Source organism: Osmerus mordax (genome assembly GCF_038355195.1).
Source record: "Osmerus mordax isolate fOsmMor3 chromosome 15 unlocalized genomic scaffold, fOsmMor3.pri SUPER_15_unloc_1, whole genome shotgun sequence".
Taxonomy (NCBI): Eukaryota; Metazoa; Chordata; class Actinopteri; order Osmeriformes; family Osmeridae; genus Osmerus; species Osmerus mordax.
Genome location: NW_027120381.1, coordinates 655 through 17,935, shown reverse-complemented (window position 1 = coordinate 17,935; position 17,281 = coordinate 655). Strand labels below are relative to the sequence as shown.

Sequence of the window (17,281 nt, the reverse complement as noted above, 5' to 3'; positions counted from 1 at the left end):
TTCTCTCAGGTATTCACTCTCTCTGTCTTTCTCTTCTTCCACTCCATGGTTCCTTCTCCCAGTTTTTCACAGCTACTCTCCCCCCCCCCCCCCCTCCCCAACGCAGCCCCCCTGCTTATCGTCCTCTCCCTCTTTCTGTCAATTATTCCCCAGGAAGAGTGTGTGTCGGCTGTGGGTGGATATACCTGCGGCCGTGTCATTACCTCGCAACGTCAAAACTGCAGCAGGTGAATCACCCCCTCCCCTCTCTCCCCTCTCTCCCTCAGTAGTCTCTCCTCTCTCTCCCCTCTCTCCCTCAGTAGTCTTTCTCTCTCTCTCCTCTCCTCTCTCTCCCTCAGTAGTCTCTCTCTCTCCTCCCTCTCCCTCGGTAGTCTCTTCCTACTCTCCCACATCAGGTTGAATCAGAGAACACTAGACCATAAAACATCACTGAAACATCCCAACATTTCTTTTCTAGCCTTGTGCAAACGCCCAGATTCATCCTTAGCAACACATGCTTGCGTGTGTTTAGACTTTTTTTATGAATAAAAAAAGTAATAAAATAATACTTTTCCCCCCTCACGGATGCTTGCAGAGTAGCCAAATGACCCTAACAGAAACATTAAAACAAAGCAACAAAGTGCTGATGAGGTACAATGGTTAGGCCAGGGTATAAGGCTTACGCAACACCTGTTAGAACATTATTCAGATGAGTTCTCTGAAAGCAAAGGTCCTCTAAATACAGCAAGCCATAAATAATGTGTTTTCAGGTGGAGTATTAGTGGGACTGGGCCCTGCCCCTGGTGTTGTGGCCTGTTTTAAATGAATCCCAGGTGTTTCACTCTGGGCTGCAGGAGAAACAGGTGTGGGAGATATTTCAGGTATATACCGTTAATCACACCTGGTTATTGAAGAAAGAAAAAAGAATGGAAAAAAGGCAAATGTTTTTAGGTTTAGAAATAGAGCTTGCAGATGGAGAGTTAGGAGAGAGCTGGAGGGAGGGCAGAGATCTGAATAAGAGAGTTAAAATGTTCCTTGTTTTACAGGGGGGGATGAACAGGTGATCTACTCCTAACGGAGAATAACGGCACGTTTAACCACCCCACTGACTGCAGTCAGTCCTGCTCCTTCAGCCGAGCGGATGTCACGCAGGCTTGTGGACCAGCCAGGCTAGCCCAGGTCCATCACACAGACACTGGCTAGATCTGGAGAGAGAGAGGGAGAGGGAAGAGAGAGTGAAGGGAGAGACAGAGAGGGAAAGATAGACGGAGAGGCAAAATATGGAGAGAGTGAGATAGATTGAGAGAGAAGAGAGAGAAGTGAGGAGGAGAGAGAGAGATCTGGCTCTAAATAGCCTGGAGCGAATGGATTTTCTCTGGATAATACAATGTTTGGGACAGAGAGGCAGGATTAGGCCAGGCCAATGCATCCCCCCCACGTGCTCAATCTAATTAGACTGGAATCAGTTTAAGATGAAAGCAAGCCCCTGCCTCACCATACTAAATACTGGAATTAGTATTCTGCACATGGGAATTTAATGATGGAGGCTGAAAATCCAATCACATTCATTCCGCGATTTACCTCCAACGTTAGCCCTGCACGGAGACAGGCTGGCGAGAAAACAACAACAGTGATACCTATGTCAATAGTTATTGACAAACATCGCGAGTTAAAGCGATCAGTGATGTGGTGTTGTCATCATTTAACTGGTATAAACAGGCAATTATCAGTCGCTTAGCGATGTGTGTGTTGATACAAATTAAGGCAAAAGAGAAATATAGTCCGAGATGGCAAATGGTCTTTTTATGAGGGGATATTCGATAATACGTTAATCGTGACATTCAGAGAATCCATGTGATTCTCTTGGAACATTTTGAAAATTGCTGTACTGACTAAATGGCAGGTTAATATTTTGAACCAAGGGTAGTTTTTCCTGTAGTGCACATTTGTGGGATTGTATTGACACACACACACACACACACACACAGGACTGAGGTACACCACACTGGAGGTTTCCCTTCAGTCTCCCTTCCGCTCTCTCACACACACACACACACACACACACACACACACACACACACACACACACACACACACACACACACACACACACACACACACACACACACACACACACACACACACACACACACACACACACACACACAGTGTAAGCTATAGAAGATGCATCACGGTCTGCCACACTGCCGTCTAACAAACAACTGCGAAAACACCGAAGGAGAGCAGCCTTTTTCTCGTGCCGAGGGGACATAAAAATGAAATGCCTTCAGCCATTGTTCTCTCCAAAGGTCAAACGCAATTCAATCCCATAATATGTGGGGGAGTCTAACTCAACTCCTGTCGGAGCTTTAGGAAAAGAATAGCAGGAAACAGGCGTTCAGCAGAAAGCCGTTACCCCGCGAGGGGAACGCATTCGTCAAGGGCAAGAGATCAGAGTCACGGTAGAAAAGGACAGTTTTTAAAAGTAATTTAGATTCAGAATGCCCAATACCCCTTTGTGTGGGGAAAATAAGGGCAACTCTTATTTGGTAAGAACAGAAACATAAATAGATCAAACACATCTTCCTTATCTTTTTTTGTTGTCGTTTCCATGTGTGGCGTTTGGTTGTTTGGGCTGAAACGGCGCGTGGATGCGGCCGTGTGCGAGTCCGTGAGGCTGGTGGTACTCAGGGCTGGTTGGCTGGACAGGAGACGTTGTGTTGTCTTTTCACAGGATGTCAGTGTGGGTGGACACCACAGAGCTTGATGTGTAAGATCACCTCTCTGCCTTGTGGCGACTATCCTACCTTTAAATAAAGAACATCTTCTAATGCTGTGTGGTTTAAAGGCAGGGTTTGAATTACGGGGGGGATTTGGGGGTTGACCACAATAATTAAGACTTGGGGGCCCCCCCAAAAGAGTTAAAAACAACAGGTCGGGGGGGGGGGGGGGGGGGGTCGATACATATATATATCGTTCTTACCTGTAATCGTAACCCCCCCGATTGTGATTGTATAATTCGCACTCTGGTTAAAGGTTACGGCGAGGTTGTATGTAACGTGTACAGTATATATGGTTGAAGGGAAAGCGGTGTAGAGAATTACCCCCCTGGCATTCCACGGTTTGACTTAGTACCAAAAACACCGCGTTTATATATAGGGTCGCTTCCAGATGTGTCCGTTCCTCTTATCCTCCACCAAATGGAACCTCTCACCTGGGCTGTGCTATAGGCTACCAGTGCAGCTCCACAGCACGAGGGAATGCTTCAACCAAGAGACGAGTATGTAGCAGTAGAAAATCAGTATCAGTAGTATCAGATTTGTTGAGCTTCATGCTCACTCCTTTGTGGCGTTATATTAAAGAAATGTAAATGTTATTTTTTTCTTATTTTCTGCACCTCGCCTGGTTGTTGAGATGTGGTTACTTTGCAATGGCTAGTAAATACAGCCAGTTCCTGACCACTTAAGAGTGATATAGGAAAACTGTAGAGCTGTGCACTTCTGATCCCTGACCCTCTACTGTGCACTACTTGTACGTCGCTTTGGATAAAAGTATATGCTGAAGAAATTAATAATACATGTAAATGTAAAAAATGCAGGTCATGTCTATGCTGTGTTGTAGCCTACTGTAGTGTGAACGGCACCGACATCTTCGGCATTCAAACGGGAAATTGAGTTTGTGAAAAATACGTACATTCCAATTCAGGATTCAGGTTTCATGTTTAAACTACACAATTTTGTGGAGCGATAAGTAGTAACTAATTGAAGTGGTTGATGCACTGTAAATTCTATATGAAAATACAAAGCATAAATAATTCTTAGAGCCTTATGTAAATACGGATTTGTGATATCATGATTCTTATATGAAAAGACATATTGGTAACATATATATTGATATATAAAGAAAGAAAGAAATATAAAAGAAGTGAATGAATTTGTTTTGATGACAGAAACAAGACATTGTTTGCAGATACAGTTTTTAATGTATCACAACAATGAGCAACAAACATACTTAATGAACTATTTCCAGAAGTTGTTCAAATACCATCTACAATAAACGCCATTTCAACTATGACAACAGGTCTGTGACAAAATAAAAAAAGGTTTCAAAACCATGTAATTACCGTGGTATGGTACAGTTGAGACCTCAAACATTACAGTAACAAAAACTAATGCGACTACTCTATATATAAAACATCAATAACATTTTTGGTTTAGTTTATTTAAAGTTTCAGCCATAGGGGCCTCCTCTTATTAAAACCCCAGGGTGCATTTCCGATGTAACCCAGATGTTGAGAGTACATATTGTGTAGGATATGATTGCGCCGTGAAAATCCCTTTGACATCCAGAAGAACAATTCCAATTTCAACCTTTTGAAGGCTGTCCTCAAAGCATGACACAATCCATCCGTTTTAAAAAGGTACTTTTTTTTTCTTTTTTTGGCTGCTGTGCAGTTGCAATATTTATGTACAGTTATATTATTGGACCATCCATTTGTTGGTTTGTTAGCTTTTACCAGTCCTTAGTGTGGGAAGCATTCTGTCTGATGCTAACATCGTAGCGAGTGATGCTAGCTGACAGTTCAGTCTTGCAATGCTGAGCCACATAGTGGGGGAAAAGGCAGAAAGCCAGGTTGTGGGAGCCTTTGGAATCAGGACTGTTTGCTTGTGTTTGTACAACGGCAGAACTGCACCTTAGCAGGCCAGGATGTCTCTCGTGAAACACAATCGAAAAGTGTCTTCAGGATTAAAGTAAATGTTAAAATACTAAAAATCCAAATAAGAACATTTAAAAAGTTCACACGTAAAAGAGAATTAAAAACTGACATTTCTGCGGTAAAACGAAAAGAAAACACCTGTACAATAATAAATGGCAGAGGAAATGTTACTTGATTTCATCATTTAAAACAAAAACTAAGCATGATTTGATTTAACCTGTCAAACAGTTGCATTACATGCTACTTGCTCATCTCAGAATAGGAAATACCAAAAGCAATACATTTTAGCATTTCTTCATATTAATAAATTTGTACCATGCACAGCCAACTACGAATATATACAACAGCTTAGCCTTCTTTGTTCACAACCCTTCTTCTTTCATACAAATAGCCTTCTGTTACTTTGGAATGAATCACATTTGCTTACCTTACCAAACTAGAAAGTGATCCTTAAAAATTGAACACCCTTTGACAGCCTTCACATTCATTTAAGTTCCACAGCAAAATAACCGAAACAAAAAGTGATAAAAATTAGAAAAAGTGAAGCAAAGCAATTCATGGGGTCAGTAATCTGTCTGGTAGAAAGTTGAGAATTTATGGCGAGCAAAAATAACATGACATAGTAGCAGCAAAACGTTATTGTAAGGTAATACTTTGTAATGTTTGAATGACTACGATACGTGTATAAAGCAAAATGTTTTCTTCTCGTGACAGATCGACAGATTTGCCAGGAGAGATGGAGGACAAAATCCTATGCACTAAATGGCAGTGTATAGGTGTAACACTGTAGTCAGTCTACAAGCACAAGGAAAGTGTTTCTTTATACAAAACAAATGCTGTAGTCCCCATTTTTAAAGCAGCATATTTGCTAGCGAAGAGCAAATATTCATACCTTTTTTTTTTTTTTTTACTTACAAAACATTTTGACCAACTTGTACCTTAATAGTTTCAAGTATACAGTACTACTTTCATGGATGCACCAATTGATAAATAGGTCTCTGGATCATTAGGCATCAATCCTCTAACAATTGTGAACAATATGCTGCTGCAATAAACACAAACAATAATTAAAACAAACAGACAAAAAAAAAGTCTATTAAATTAACAAATGGCCTACAGAAATAATAATATAAAAAAAATAAAACAAAAACTGAAATAAGTGCACTATAGTCCAGACACAAGCAGGTACCGTATCAGTACAGCAATTCACAAATGAAAAATGTCTTATTATTCACATACTCCTCCAGAGTCTATCAAAACTAGAGTTATTACCTCTCCAGAAAAGGGTGTGAGCAGAGATCAAAAGTAAGAAGGTAAGAGTTGGCACAGATCAGTATATTCTACAAGAAAAAGGGAGTCGGAAATAGACACAGCTTGCTGTAGTACAAACTGGCAAACACAGGGGCATCACACACGTTACTGATCACCATCCTAAAGTCCCTCAGTGGCGAAAACATACTGTCTTTGTAGGGCAAGAACTAAAAGGATATGCACATCGTTCATTGTAACAGTAATATTGTCTCTTGGTACCCTACACACATCAAGAAAATGCGTCCGATAAAGCTTGACATGTTTTGGTTAGAAGCCGAGTGTACCCAGGCTTGTTGCTGCTTTAACAAATGAGAAATGTTATGTTCTGACCTGAGAATTTAAAGCTACTGAATTACACCTATCTAAACTAAGAGAGATTCTCTTTGAGGGGTGGGGACCATCCTCCCATACAGTACATGCTAGCATTTGGAAAGCAATCCAGCTGAGGTGCAATTTGCTATCGTGAGAGTTTTTGGCTTGAAACAAGCTCCCCCGAAAGGAGCCTGTGGGATCTTTTCCTACTCCGTGTTTTTGTATACAATATAAGCTCAGTCAAGCATCTGCAACAGTTCTGTCCATAACAAAAATCAATCAATATCTTGCCAGCATATCAATATGGGAAAAACAATCCTGAGTCAATCATTTGGTACTGTAATTTTTTTGGGTTAAGAGAAACTTTGGAACTGCAGTTTAAAGTCTTATTTTTTTTTCTTTAAGCAAGGGATCCTTTTTTTTCCACTCCTACACACTGAACATATCCATTCTGATACTACTGAAGCTAGCGTCTAGGCCAGAGGCCGGCTTAGCCTTGGCTTCCAACGAGTTATCTAAGTCATCCAGCTTCTGGCTAAGCTCATTGTCAGACTCATCTGAACAACTCTCGGCGGGTAGTGAGGTCGGAACCCCTGAGGTGCTGCAGGAAGTTGAGGTAACCGTTGAAGGTGAGGAGAGGGGGGGGGGAGGAGAAGCAGAGGGAGAAGAAGCAGCTTTTCGGGCTGTTGCCTGGAAAAGGACGTTTGGCCAGGACTTCATGGACAAGCGAGAGAGATGAGGAAAGGTGTTATTAGACGAAGCTGCAGACTGTGAGGTAGATGTGGTGTTAGGAGGAGGGGAGCAGACAGAGTGAGGTAATAATCTAGTATGCTCTTTGGCATTTCTCATTGCTTGTTTGATTGTTTTCTCTTTGTGCAAGCTGGACTGAAGGTGTTGGCCGAGCGCCTCTTTTCCGTTAACAACCACGTTGCAGGCGACGCAGGTGAACTTGCTCACCGCCTTCCGAAGCACTGTCTCTTGCGGATCGGTAAAAGGATGTCCGAAGTAACAGTAGGACTTCTGATGACGAACCACTGAATCTTCGTCCGCAAAAATCATCTGGCACTTCCTGCATATAAACTCATGCTTGACGGACGGTACGATAGAAGCGTCTGGAAAGTCTGTAGTACTTTTGGTATCCGTTTTCGGTTCTTCTCTTGTGCTTTCCGTCGAAGAGCCTTTGTTGTAGTCATCCTTCGCTTGCACAGCTTGTTTTGGTTTGAAGGAGTTGGCGTTGCTCTGTGCACTCTGGGATGACTTCACAGGAGTTGGTTTCTGCTTCTGTGGCTTCTGCATCGAATCCTGGAGGGACTGCTGGTACTGCTGGTACTGCTGCAGGAGAGCGGTGGGGGAGAGACCAGCCATGCCTGCTTGTGGGACTGCGGCCGGGCCAAAAGGAAACAGGTTCTCCATCCCGCACAGTGGGGGGAAATATCCCCCAGCCTGGACCCCCCTGGGCAGCTGGGGTGAAAAACAGTTGGAGAACCCTGGTAGGAAGTAAGGCAGGAACTGGCCACCCAGGAAGGAGCTTGGGTCGCTTGCGGCGAGGGCGTTCTGAAGAGCTTGCAGCTGAGCTGCGTCCAATGAACCCTCACTTCCTGGTTTCCCTGCTGGAGATGGTTTATCCCTCTTCCTGGCCGCGCTGGGGGTCCCCGACCGAGCGACGTTCTCTGCTTCCCTTTCCTTGGTCTTGGTCTGTGGAGGCTTCTCCCCTGCTCTCTTGCTGCTGCTGCTGCTGCTATTCCTGCTGTCTCTCTCTGGGTCTTTGCGGTGCTGCTCAGTATGATTAACTGCTGTCAAAGGTGTGGAGGGAACAGGAGGAGGAGGAGGAGGAGGAGGAGGTGGAGGTGGAGGAGTCTGCAGAAGAGTCTTGGTTGGGGTAGTGCTGAGAGACATGGCAGGAGAGGGGGTGGCTGGTGTAGGAAACCCAAGCATGCCAGCACCAGGCGCCGCTAAAGCTGAAATACAGTAGTATATAAATCAAGCTGTAATATCCACCCTCAAATCACTACTGAAAATAAATCTGTTTGTATGACAAGATGGAGGTGCTGTAATTATGATTGACTCTTTTTTTTTGTCTTGTTTCTTTTTTTTGTTATGGATCGAAGCTGTCACATGCTTTATGAAATATCAATGTGATTATATAAATACAGCAAACCCACCACAAAGGGATAAAAACATACCATGATTAAACCAATTACATGAAAGCATTTGCTTTGAGAGGTTTGTGTTTGATGTGCAGACCACGCATGCAGTACCACCTGTTACACAATTCCTAACGCCCATCATCAAAATATCCCCAACAACAGAGTGATATGGAATGAAGAGAGGAAACAAGAGTACGTATGCATATAAAGCATGTGTTCAACAACAAGCTAAGCATTCTTAAGTCTTTTTTTCCCCCACTCGGTGTGTCATACTAACTCACCAGGTGTGTTGGGTGGGAAAACAGGAAGTGAAGATGGCCCGTTGACCCCAGGAAGTAGGACCGGTGGCAGGCCAGAGATCCCTGGGTAGCCTGATGGCAGGCTGAGGCCATGAAGTGCATTGTTGCTGTCCGATGTGTTCTGCTGATGGGATAGCGGGCTGTGCCCGTCCCCTGCCTTCTTCATTCTGTCAAACTCCTGCTGGGCCATCAGCTGACGGACAGTCGTGGGAGCTAGGTAGTCCTTCTCTCTATCCACCTGGTTGCCCAGGGTTTCCTGCACTTTGGCGATGTGCTGTTTGGAGAAGATGTGGTCACGGATGGACATCCGGGCGGTGTACTTCACACAACACAGAGTGCACTCGGGTCTCGGGCCGTCGGGCGAGCCTTGGCTTATCATGAACGGCTTCCCGATGTTTATCTTGAATTTCTTTTCTTTCGCGCGGGCGTTTTGGAACCACACCTGCACCACGCGTTTGGGGAGTCCTATCTCGCTGCCGAGCATCTCGCACTCCTGCATGGTGGGCGTGCGGTAGTCACTGAAGCAGGCCTTGAGGACCTTGAGCTGGAGGTTACTCATCTGGGTCCTGAAACGCTTGTGGCCTGGCCGGTCCCCGCTGCAGCTGCCCTTCCCGGATTTGAAAGGGTTTCCGAAAGGACTGGGGGAGCTGGGGTCAGCCAGGCTCGAACACTCACTTTGATCGTTGATTTCGTCCATTTCGTCGTCTCTGTAGCTGTAGTAGGAGTCTCCGTCTTTGCCAGAGAAGCTGAGGGAGGGGCTCACCATGCTGAAGAGGCACCTGTCGTCCCCCCCATCCGAGCTCGGGGCCTGGTTGTTCTTGTCCCCCAGCTTGTCCCCTCCGTTGGACGTGAGGCTCTCGACTTCGTTGTTGTTTCCCTCGTCTCCGGTCGTGGCGTCGCTTATGGCCGTGTTGATCGAGGAGGTCTCGTCGAAGTCCATCTTGATGTCGTAAGATGACGCCTCTGCAGAATTTATGTTAAGCCCTTCAGTTTCATCACAGTTTTCTGCTTTCAAGGATGAAGGGCTCAAGAAGTTTTTTAACGGTGACTCAGATGGTTTGACCGGGGTTGAGGATGCCGCTGGTAGCTCATAATCACTCGGCTCAGTCTTGGTGGACAGCTGAGCATACTCAAAAAAATTATACTTCTGCGGGCTTTCGCCTCTTTCGTTGTCTTGGTTCATCATTGGGCTAGGGGGCAAACTGAAGCCAGCCTGCTTGGCCTCGTGCCAGTGTCTGGAGCGTATGTGGCTATCTAGAGCTGATTTAGCCTTAAAGAGCGCTCTACAAAAAGGGCATTTCTTGTGGGACTGTGACGGTCCCAGAGCTCTGAACTGTCCTTTTCTCTCTCTGGCACGAGTGTTCTGAAACCACACCTGCACCACTCTTTTCTTCAGGCCAACCTCGCGTGCGATGTGATCGAGCATCTTTCGCGTAGGGTTGGAGTCCAGTAGGTATTTGTCGTACAGGATCTCAAGTTGCTCAGGCGTGATGGTGGTCCTGAGGCGCTTGTCTCTGTGTTGCTCTTCGGCGCTGATGCTGCAATCTTTGTCATTGGAGCTTTCCTCTTTGTCATCTAGTTTCCTCTTCATGGAGCCCGAGCCAGAGCTCATACCTGAAACACTCTGAGAGGGCATTTGGGAGAGTCCAGCTGACAGCAGCTGACTGGTCATCAGGGGGTTGTTAGGGTCAAAGATCATGTAGGGCATATCCATAGGCCTCTCCAGGAACTGGGAGTGGAGGAACTGGTTTTGGGCCGCCAGGAAATGCATGTGCTGGTGTTCCTGCCAGAGTTCCACTGTGGGGAATGCGATCTTACACTGGTCACACTGGTACTGAAGCATCTGATGTGGAAGGCTGTTGGTCAGGGAGGAAAGGGCTAAGGAGAGGGGGCTGGAGGGCACTGCAGCAGACTGGGGCTGGGAGTGAGGCCTGGACGTCTGTGGTTGAGGGGCCTTCTGAGGGGGTGGTTGAGGGGTGGACGCCTTGGATGGTCTCGGCTCGGACTGGGGTTTTATCACTGGGGCTGGGGCAGTCTCTGTCGGTTTGGACTTGGTTTCAGAGAGCGGTTCTGGTTTAGGGGAGCTCTTTCCCAGGTTAGGTCGAGGAGAGGGCATCAGAGGAGAGCTGGAGCCTGAGCTAGTTGAGGCTGCGTGGGGTGGCGGCTTGTGTAGCTCCATGTGCTTGCTAGGACCCAGGTCGCCAGCATCTATGTACTCCTCAGAATGGTTGTCCTCATTCCCTTCCTCGTCCTCGTCCTTGTAGCACAGCTTCTTCTGGTGGGTGATGAGGTCGAAGATGCGCGGAAACACGACGTTGCACTTTTTACACTGGTACTGCATGTTGGTGGTTCTGATGTAGCGCTCGTTGGTGAGTTCTTTCTTCTCGTCTTTCGCGTCGGCCTGGTTCTCGTAGCTCTTCCTGGCTTTTTGGCGGGCGTTTTGGAACCACACTACGATCACGCGCGTGGGAAGGTTTAGCACCGTGGACAGCTGTTCGATCTCGTCGTCCTTCGGGTAGGCGTTCGTGTCAAAGAAGTCTTGCAGGACTCTCAGCTGATAATCGGTGAACCTGGTCCTGGATGATCTCTTGTTCATAGTTGCGTCAGTTCGGTAGTACTCCAGTGTGTTGTACTGGGACTCAATTCTGATGTCTTCCAGTGTTGTGATGGGCGGGATGTTGAAGTTATAGGGGGAGTCTTTGCTTCGCTGCCTCTCTTTGAAGAGGGTGTTGCGGAACCAGTGCTTGATGACTTTCTGAGGAAGGCCAGACTTGTCGGCCATCTCCTGTATCTGTTCCTCGTTGGGGGAGTTGTTGATGTCGAAGTGGGCTCTGAGGATCTTCAGCTGATCATCGGTGATGCGAGTACGCGGCCTCTTGAACTGGGACTGGCGGAGGAAGTTGGGGTCGAGACCCAGCTGTTGTTGGCAGAGCTGTGTGAGGTCCGAGGACAGGGAGTCCATAGATGGCAGTTGAAGGGCCAGCTGATGGGATAACCCTGGGTGCTGGACAGACTGCATCATCAGGGGGGAGAAGAGGGGCAGGTCCATGGGGACAGGGAGCTGCACTTGTTGAGGTACAGCTTGCTGCTGGGGAGGTGGAGGAGGGGGTGTTGGTTGAGGCTGGGGAACCTGGTGTGGGGTTTGGGTTGGGGAAGGAGATGGGGCCTGGGTCTTTGCCATGGAGGTGGGGGGAGGCTGAGCTGTGACTGGGGCTGGGGGGGCAGGGGGAGGCGGCGGAGGGGGAGGAGTCTCGGGTGAGGAGGGGTTGATGGGGTAAAGTTTGTCGTAAGCTTCTCTGTACTGCTGAGCGAACTTCTCCAGCTCGCCGTAGGGGAAGAACTGACCGTGTACATGCTCCTGGTGGCTCTTCAGAATGAGCATGTTGGAGAAAAGCTTTCCACACACACCACACTCCAGCTTATCGTTATTCACCTCCACTACCAGTTCTCCCTCTTTGTTTTTCTTCTGACTTTTCTGCCTGTTCTCGTTGTACTGGATGACGAGCTCGAACCCGAAGTTCTCTAGGAGCGCTTTGGCTGCGTTGCCTCTAGCGCCGGAGACAATACGTGGAGGAGGAATCAAAGGCTCTGAAAACTTTGGCTTCTTGGCGTCTTTGTTGTCTTTTCCTCCCTCACTGCTCCCATCAGCTCCATTCTCCATCTTGGCCTTGTTCTCCTGTTTCTCCAGGTGCTCCTCTGCCTCTCTGGACATCTGGATCTCAGAGACTGACACACTGCTGGGCTCCATTTTGGTTTTGTGTGTCTGGGACTGCTGGTTTTTCTGTTGCTGGAGCTGCGACTGGGAGGCTTGCTGTTGTTGCTGCTGCTGCTGCTGCTGCTGTTGGTGCTGCTGTTGAGCCTGCGCCTGCTGCAGCTGGTGCTGCTGCTGCATCTGCTGTTTCAGATCCTCCAGGAAGGAGCCGGTGAGGCCGGGCATCCCGAACGCGGCCGCTGAGTGCAAGGCCAGCTCGGGACTGAGGTTGAACTCTGCCCCGGGGATGTAGAAGGGGAAGAGGAACTGGGGCTGTTGGAACTGCAGCAGGGCCTCCTGGGTCATGGGGAAGTGGGGGAAGAAAGCCGGGTTGAGGAACTGGGGCTGGAAGAAAGCAGCCTGCTGCTGGAGTTCGTGCTGAAGCTGCATCTGCAGCTGAGCTGCGGACTGGGCCGCCTGAAGGCTGGACGACTGTGCGGACTGGGCGTGGTCAGTAGTTGTGGTTTGCTTTAAGCTGCTGCTGTTGTTGGCTTCTTTGGCTTCTACAGTGTTTTCTTTGTTAGCCGACGGCGTTGCGCTTCTTGCGGTGTCCGAGTTGTTGCTGTTCCCTTGTGCAGACGGGGCTGGGCTCTTTGCGGGGGTCAGACCACTGATCCCACTGTTTCCAGCACTGCTGTTGCTGTTGCTTGTCTCTGTTTTGGCTGTTCTTGCTTTGGTTTGGTGGAGCACGGACCTCATGTGAATCTCCAAAGTTGAGCTTTGGCTGTAGGCGACGTTACAAACATTGCATTTGAATGGTTTGTTGTCGATGTTGTTGCTGGTTTCCTGTGGCACAGGGCTCGATGCCTCTTGGAGAACCTTCTTCAGCTTGTGCAGGTGGGACACTGAGTTGTAGTGAACTAGGAGGATGTTCTTCTGAGTAAAGGATTCCTTGCACACTGTACACTTGTAAGGACGGGATGGATCCAGGAACTTCTCCATGGTGAAGTTCGGCCCTTTCCTGAAGGGCAGGGTCCGTTTGGGTTCTGCTCCCATATCGTCCAGCAACGAGCTGCTGTCACTTCCAGTTGGGCTGGCCTTTTCCTCCTGGTCCAGCTCCTCATCTTTGTCCATGTCCTGATCGAAGGCGTGTGCTTCCTCGAAGGCCCTGGCCTCGCTCTCGGAGATGTCCCCGTTGATCGGTAGGCTTCCAACCAGCTGCTGGACCTCTGCTTCACTGAGCTCAGGATGTCCGGTCTCCAAGTGCTTCCGGAGGGCGAGAAAGGTCCTGAAGCTCCTCTGGCAGAGGCTGCACATGGTGGCAGCTCTGATGGCGTGGTACTGGGAATGTATCTGAAGTTTCTGCATGGTCTTGAAGGCCAGGCTGCAGTGGTTGCAGCGGTACTTGTAGACGTGGCGGTCGGAGACCGAGAGCTGCTGATGCTGCTGCTGCTGCTGACGCTTCTGGAGTTCGCTCAGTTGGTCCTGGAGGGACTCGGGGGACTTGCGGTCCTGTCCGACCCCACTCGCCCTCTTCCAGTCTGGGGTTTCAGAAGCCTCCTTCGGGGGTTTGAGGTCATCTCCCAGGAGGTCCAGTTCACTCCTCTCTTGAGCAACACTGTTTGTCTCCTCCTTGGAGCTGTTACCTGAGGAAACATACAACATTTTAAGAAAACGTATAGAAAGAAAAGCATTGAATGTTCTCCACACAGCAATTTCATCTAAGAATAACTAAAATATTTTCCTAAAAAGACATCTTTAGGAAATGGGTTGAAGTGCTCCGCCTACCTTGGCACTTTCCAGACCCATCGGACAGGCCAGTGGAAGAATCCATCAAAGAGAGGGCTTTGTCTTGTCCAGCTGAGGGATGCATCATGTTTCCAGGCATCAAAGTGTCTGGTCCAGCAACCTATTAAAACCATACAAAAGTACAAAGTCAGTCTACATGAGAACCTTAAAACATATTTATAAAAGTTTTAAATCGAATTTTAGGATGATGATGTAACTGATTTCTTACAAATATAAAAAGCAGACGCTAGATTAACATCGGAACGCTGAGAAGTGAATCTCTAAAATCAAAAACATGTTGTGGAAGTGGACTATTCAACCCACTTGTTGCCAATAAAAAGACCTCATTTTGTGAAGCGGAATTTGCTTTTTCTCAGAGGACGACAACTGTCAAGTTTATGATGGTAGTCTCCAGGGATCGGTATAACTGCATGGGAAATCTTTTATGGCATTGCTCCGTGTCAGCCTTGAGCTAGACAGGGGGCCGTGAGGAGGACTGGTCACTCGACAAAATGACTCCCATTTTTTATTCCCGCATTCAGTTCTCGACCAGAACAAACACATAGAAAATGTTAAGAACCCACGGTGAGAACGGACTTAAGGGAGCGAGCAGCGTCAAGGCCGCGACTCAACACACCAAAAGAACGAAACCCCCCCCCCCCCCCTCAGACTTCCTGTTTTGACTTTATGACACAAAACTCCAGTTTTCTGCCTCACCGTCATGATGAGCTTTTCCACGCAGTCCGGAGCCACGCTGTGCAGGTGCGTGAGGTGCAGCTGCAGGTGGATCTTGTTGCTCAGGACGTCCTGACACAGAGGGCAGCAGATCACAGGCTGCACGGAATGCTGGGACATGATGTGCAGCTGCATGCGGTTGGCGTCCTTGCTGCTGTAGGTGCAGTAGGGGCACTGTTGCACCTGGAGGAGAGGAGGGGAGGAGGGGTTCAGGTAAGTCACGGCCTGTATAGGCACCAGACATTCATTTCACATTTGAGAAAAAAAAGCTGCACTTATTCCGACATTTTTAATTAAAATACTTGACTGTGCCATTAAGGATAAAATATTTTACGACGACATCTCGATAATCGGACGGAATCTTCCAAGCTAAACATATTGGACAGCTAGAGTCCCCCCCACGCTCCCGCCCTTAACTTTACACACAAAATGTAGATCAGCCCTGCTTCATGTAATTCACTTAAGACCCCAACTCATGCAATTTTATTACAGGAAACATGATTGGTTGGATTTTCTAATCAGGAGATTACAGATGACAAAGGTGTGCTCCCTCTCCCTCTCTGGCTAGCCCTCATTACAAGGAGTACTCCCAACATGACTGCTCCCCTCCACCTGGCTTAATATAATCCATTTCTGAAATGACTCATCCTTGCGTCCACTCAGGGGCCTGCACCAGACAAGCTAATACTTCATAATCTAATTTAAAAACACATGTAATTTAAGGAGATGCAAACATCCTGGGGAGCTCCATCACGGCTGCAGGTATTCTACTTCACAGCACAATGGAGCCACAGCAGCTGATGCTGATGTCAGGAAAGGCAAAGGCGCTCTGATTAACCCTTTGCGGTTTCTGGATGGTGGGAGGAAGCTAAATGTGCTAATTTTAGCATTTTGGGCTAATAAGCCTCGCTATTAGCTTAGTTTAATGGATGACGGTTATGATAAGCGTGGTCAGTGTTGTGGTGGAGTGTGATAGCATTAGCAGTGAACCATAGCATTAGCGTTAGGGGGTGCGTGATAGCATTAGCAGTTAGCCTAGTTTACCTGTTCGTTGGCTGAAGTTTTTCCTTCAGCAGACTTGGGTCGTTTGGGAGGGCTGTCGTTCTGCTTCTCCTGTATCAGGCAACGTTTACCGGCAGCAGTCAGTCCTCCAGTCTCTTTTCCCATGCTGTTAACCCCTTGAAAACAAAAGATCATTTGATTAGATTCATATAGGAGACCATTTCCATTGTGAGTGTTTACAGTAGCGGAATTGTGAAAGAGGATGTTCGTGATGTTTTTGTTTAGTGATGACACACCTCACACATCCTGATGCAATCACATACAAGCAAACGTGAAAGTTAATCTCAGAGGGTAATCTCACACAAACGCCACAAGTGAGATCATACAGCGTCACAGGCCTCATCCAAATTCGCACACATTAACTCATTTCTGCCCTGAGGACATGAGGTAAGTGTGGTAGAAGAAGAAAATAAATTTAAAAAAAGGGAGAAAAAAAAATCGGGAAAAGGCTTGGCTCATTATCACAGCAAGACATACATAAAATGTTATGGTAATATTATACACTTCATTAGGGCCATATACATTTCCCCACGCTTCTAAACTAGCTCTCTGCCGGAGCAGGGTACTAAATATCCTTCGCCTGGTCACGGCTGGAGGTAGGGAGGCATTTTAGACCGTTACAGCAAAGCTCAATACAGAGAGATCAGCCTCTGGTTGTATTTAGTAAACGCTGCAGCCTCTGATAAATCTTTCATTAGCCTCATCCTAGGATGCAGGAAGCCCAGACTGGGTATGCTCTGCCTCTCTGATTTAACCACTCTCCACAACACAAAGACACAGTACAGACACCCCACCACGCTCTCTCTCCTCTCTCTCTCTTTTCATTTATCTGTCCCTCTCTCTCTGTTTATCCCTCTCTCTCTTTTCATTTCTCTCTCCTCTCTTTTCATTTCTCTCTGTCCCTCTCTCTCTCTCTCTGGTTCTCTCTATCCCCTCCCTCTCTCTCCTTCTCGCTCTTTTCCTCCTTCCCCCTCCCTCTCCCCCCCCCTCTCTCTCCCCCCCTCTCTCTCCCCCCCCCCCTCTCTCGTCTGGTCACTCAAGGCAATATGTGAGCTTCACTCCCACAAATCAGCACTTCACGGTGGATGCACAAATGGAAAGGGGGAAATCTGAGCAGTGATACATGCAGGGCAAAAAAAAAAAAAAAAAAAAAAACATTTTGTATTTTATATTATTCCATGGTGTGTATTTGTACTCGGCGCATATCAATTCCTCCAGCCCGTTCATGCATTTTAATTCT

At 47.3% G+C, this 17,281-nt stretch overlaps 1 protein-coding gene across 1 annotated transcript; it reads right to left on the bottom strand.

The window, feature by feature from the left end:
• Positions 1 to 3,949: 3,949 nt before the first annotated feature.
• On the bottom strand, positions 3,950 to 16,176 carry zfhx4 (zinc finger homeobox 4). The gene is made up of 5 exons (XM_067231758.1): positions 16,024 to 16,176; positions 14,962 to 15,162; positions 14,245 to 14,365; positions 8,748 to 14,102; positions 3,950 to 8,277 (listed from the first exon to the last, which is right to left on the bottom strand). The coding sequence occupies exons 1-5, from the start codon at positions 16,174 to 16,176 to the stop codon at positions 6,749 to 6,751; spliced, it is 7,359 nt and encodes a 2,452-aa protein (XP_067087859.1). The 3' UTR covers positions 3,950 to 6,748.
• Positions 16,177 to 17,281: the final 1,105 nt, after the last annotated feature.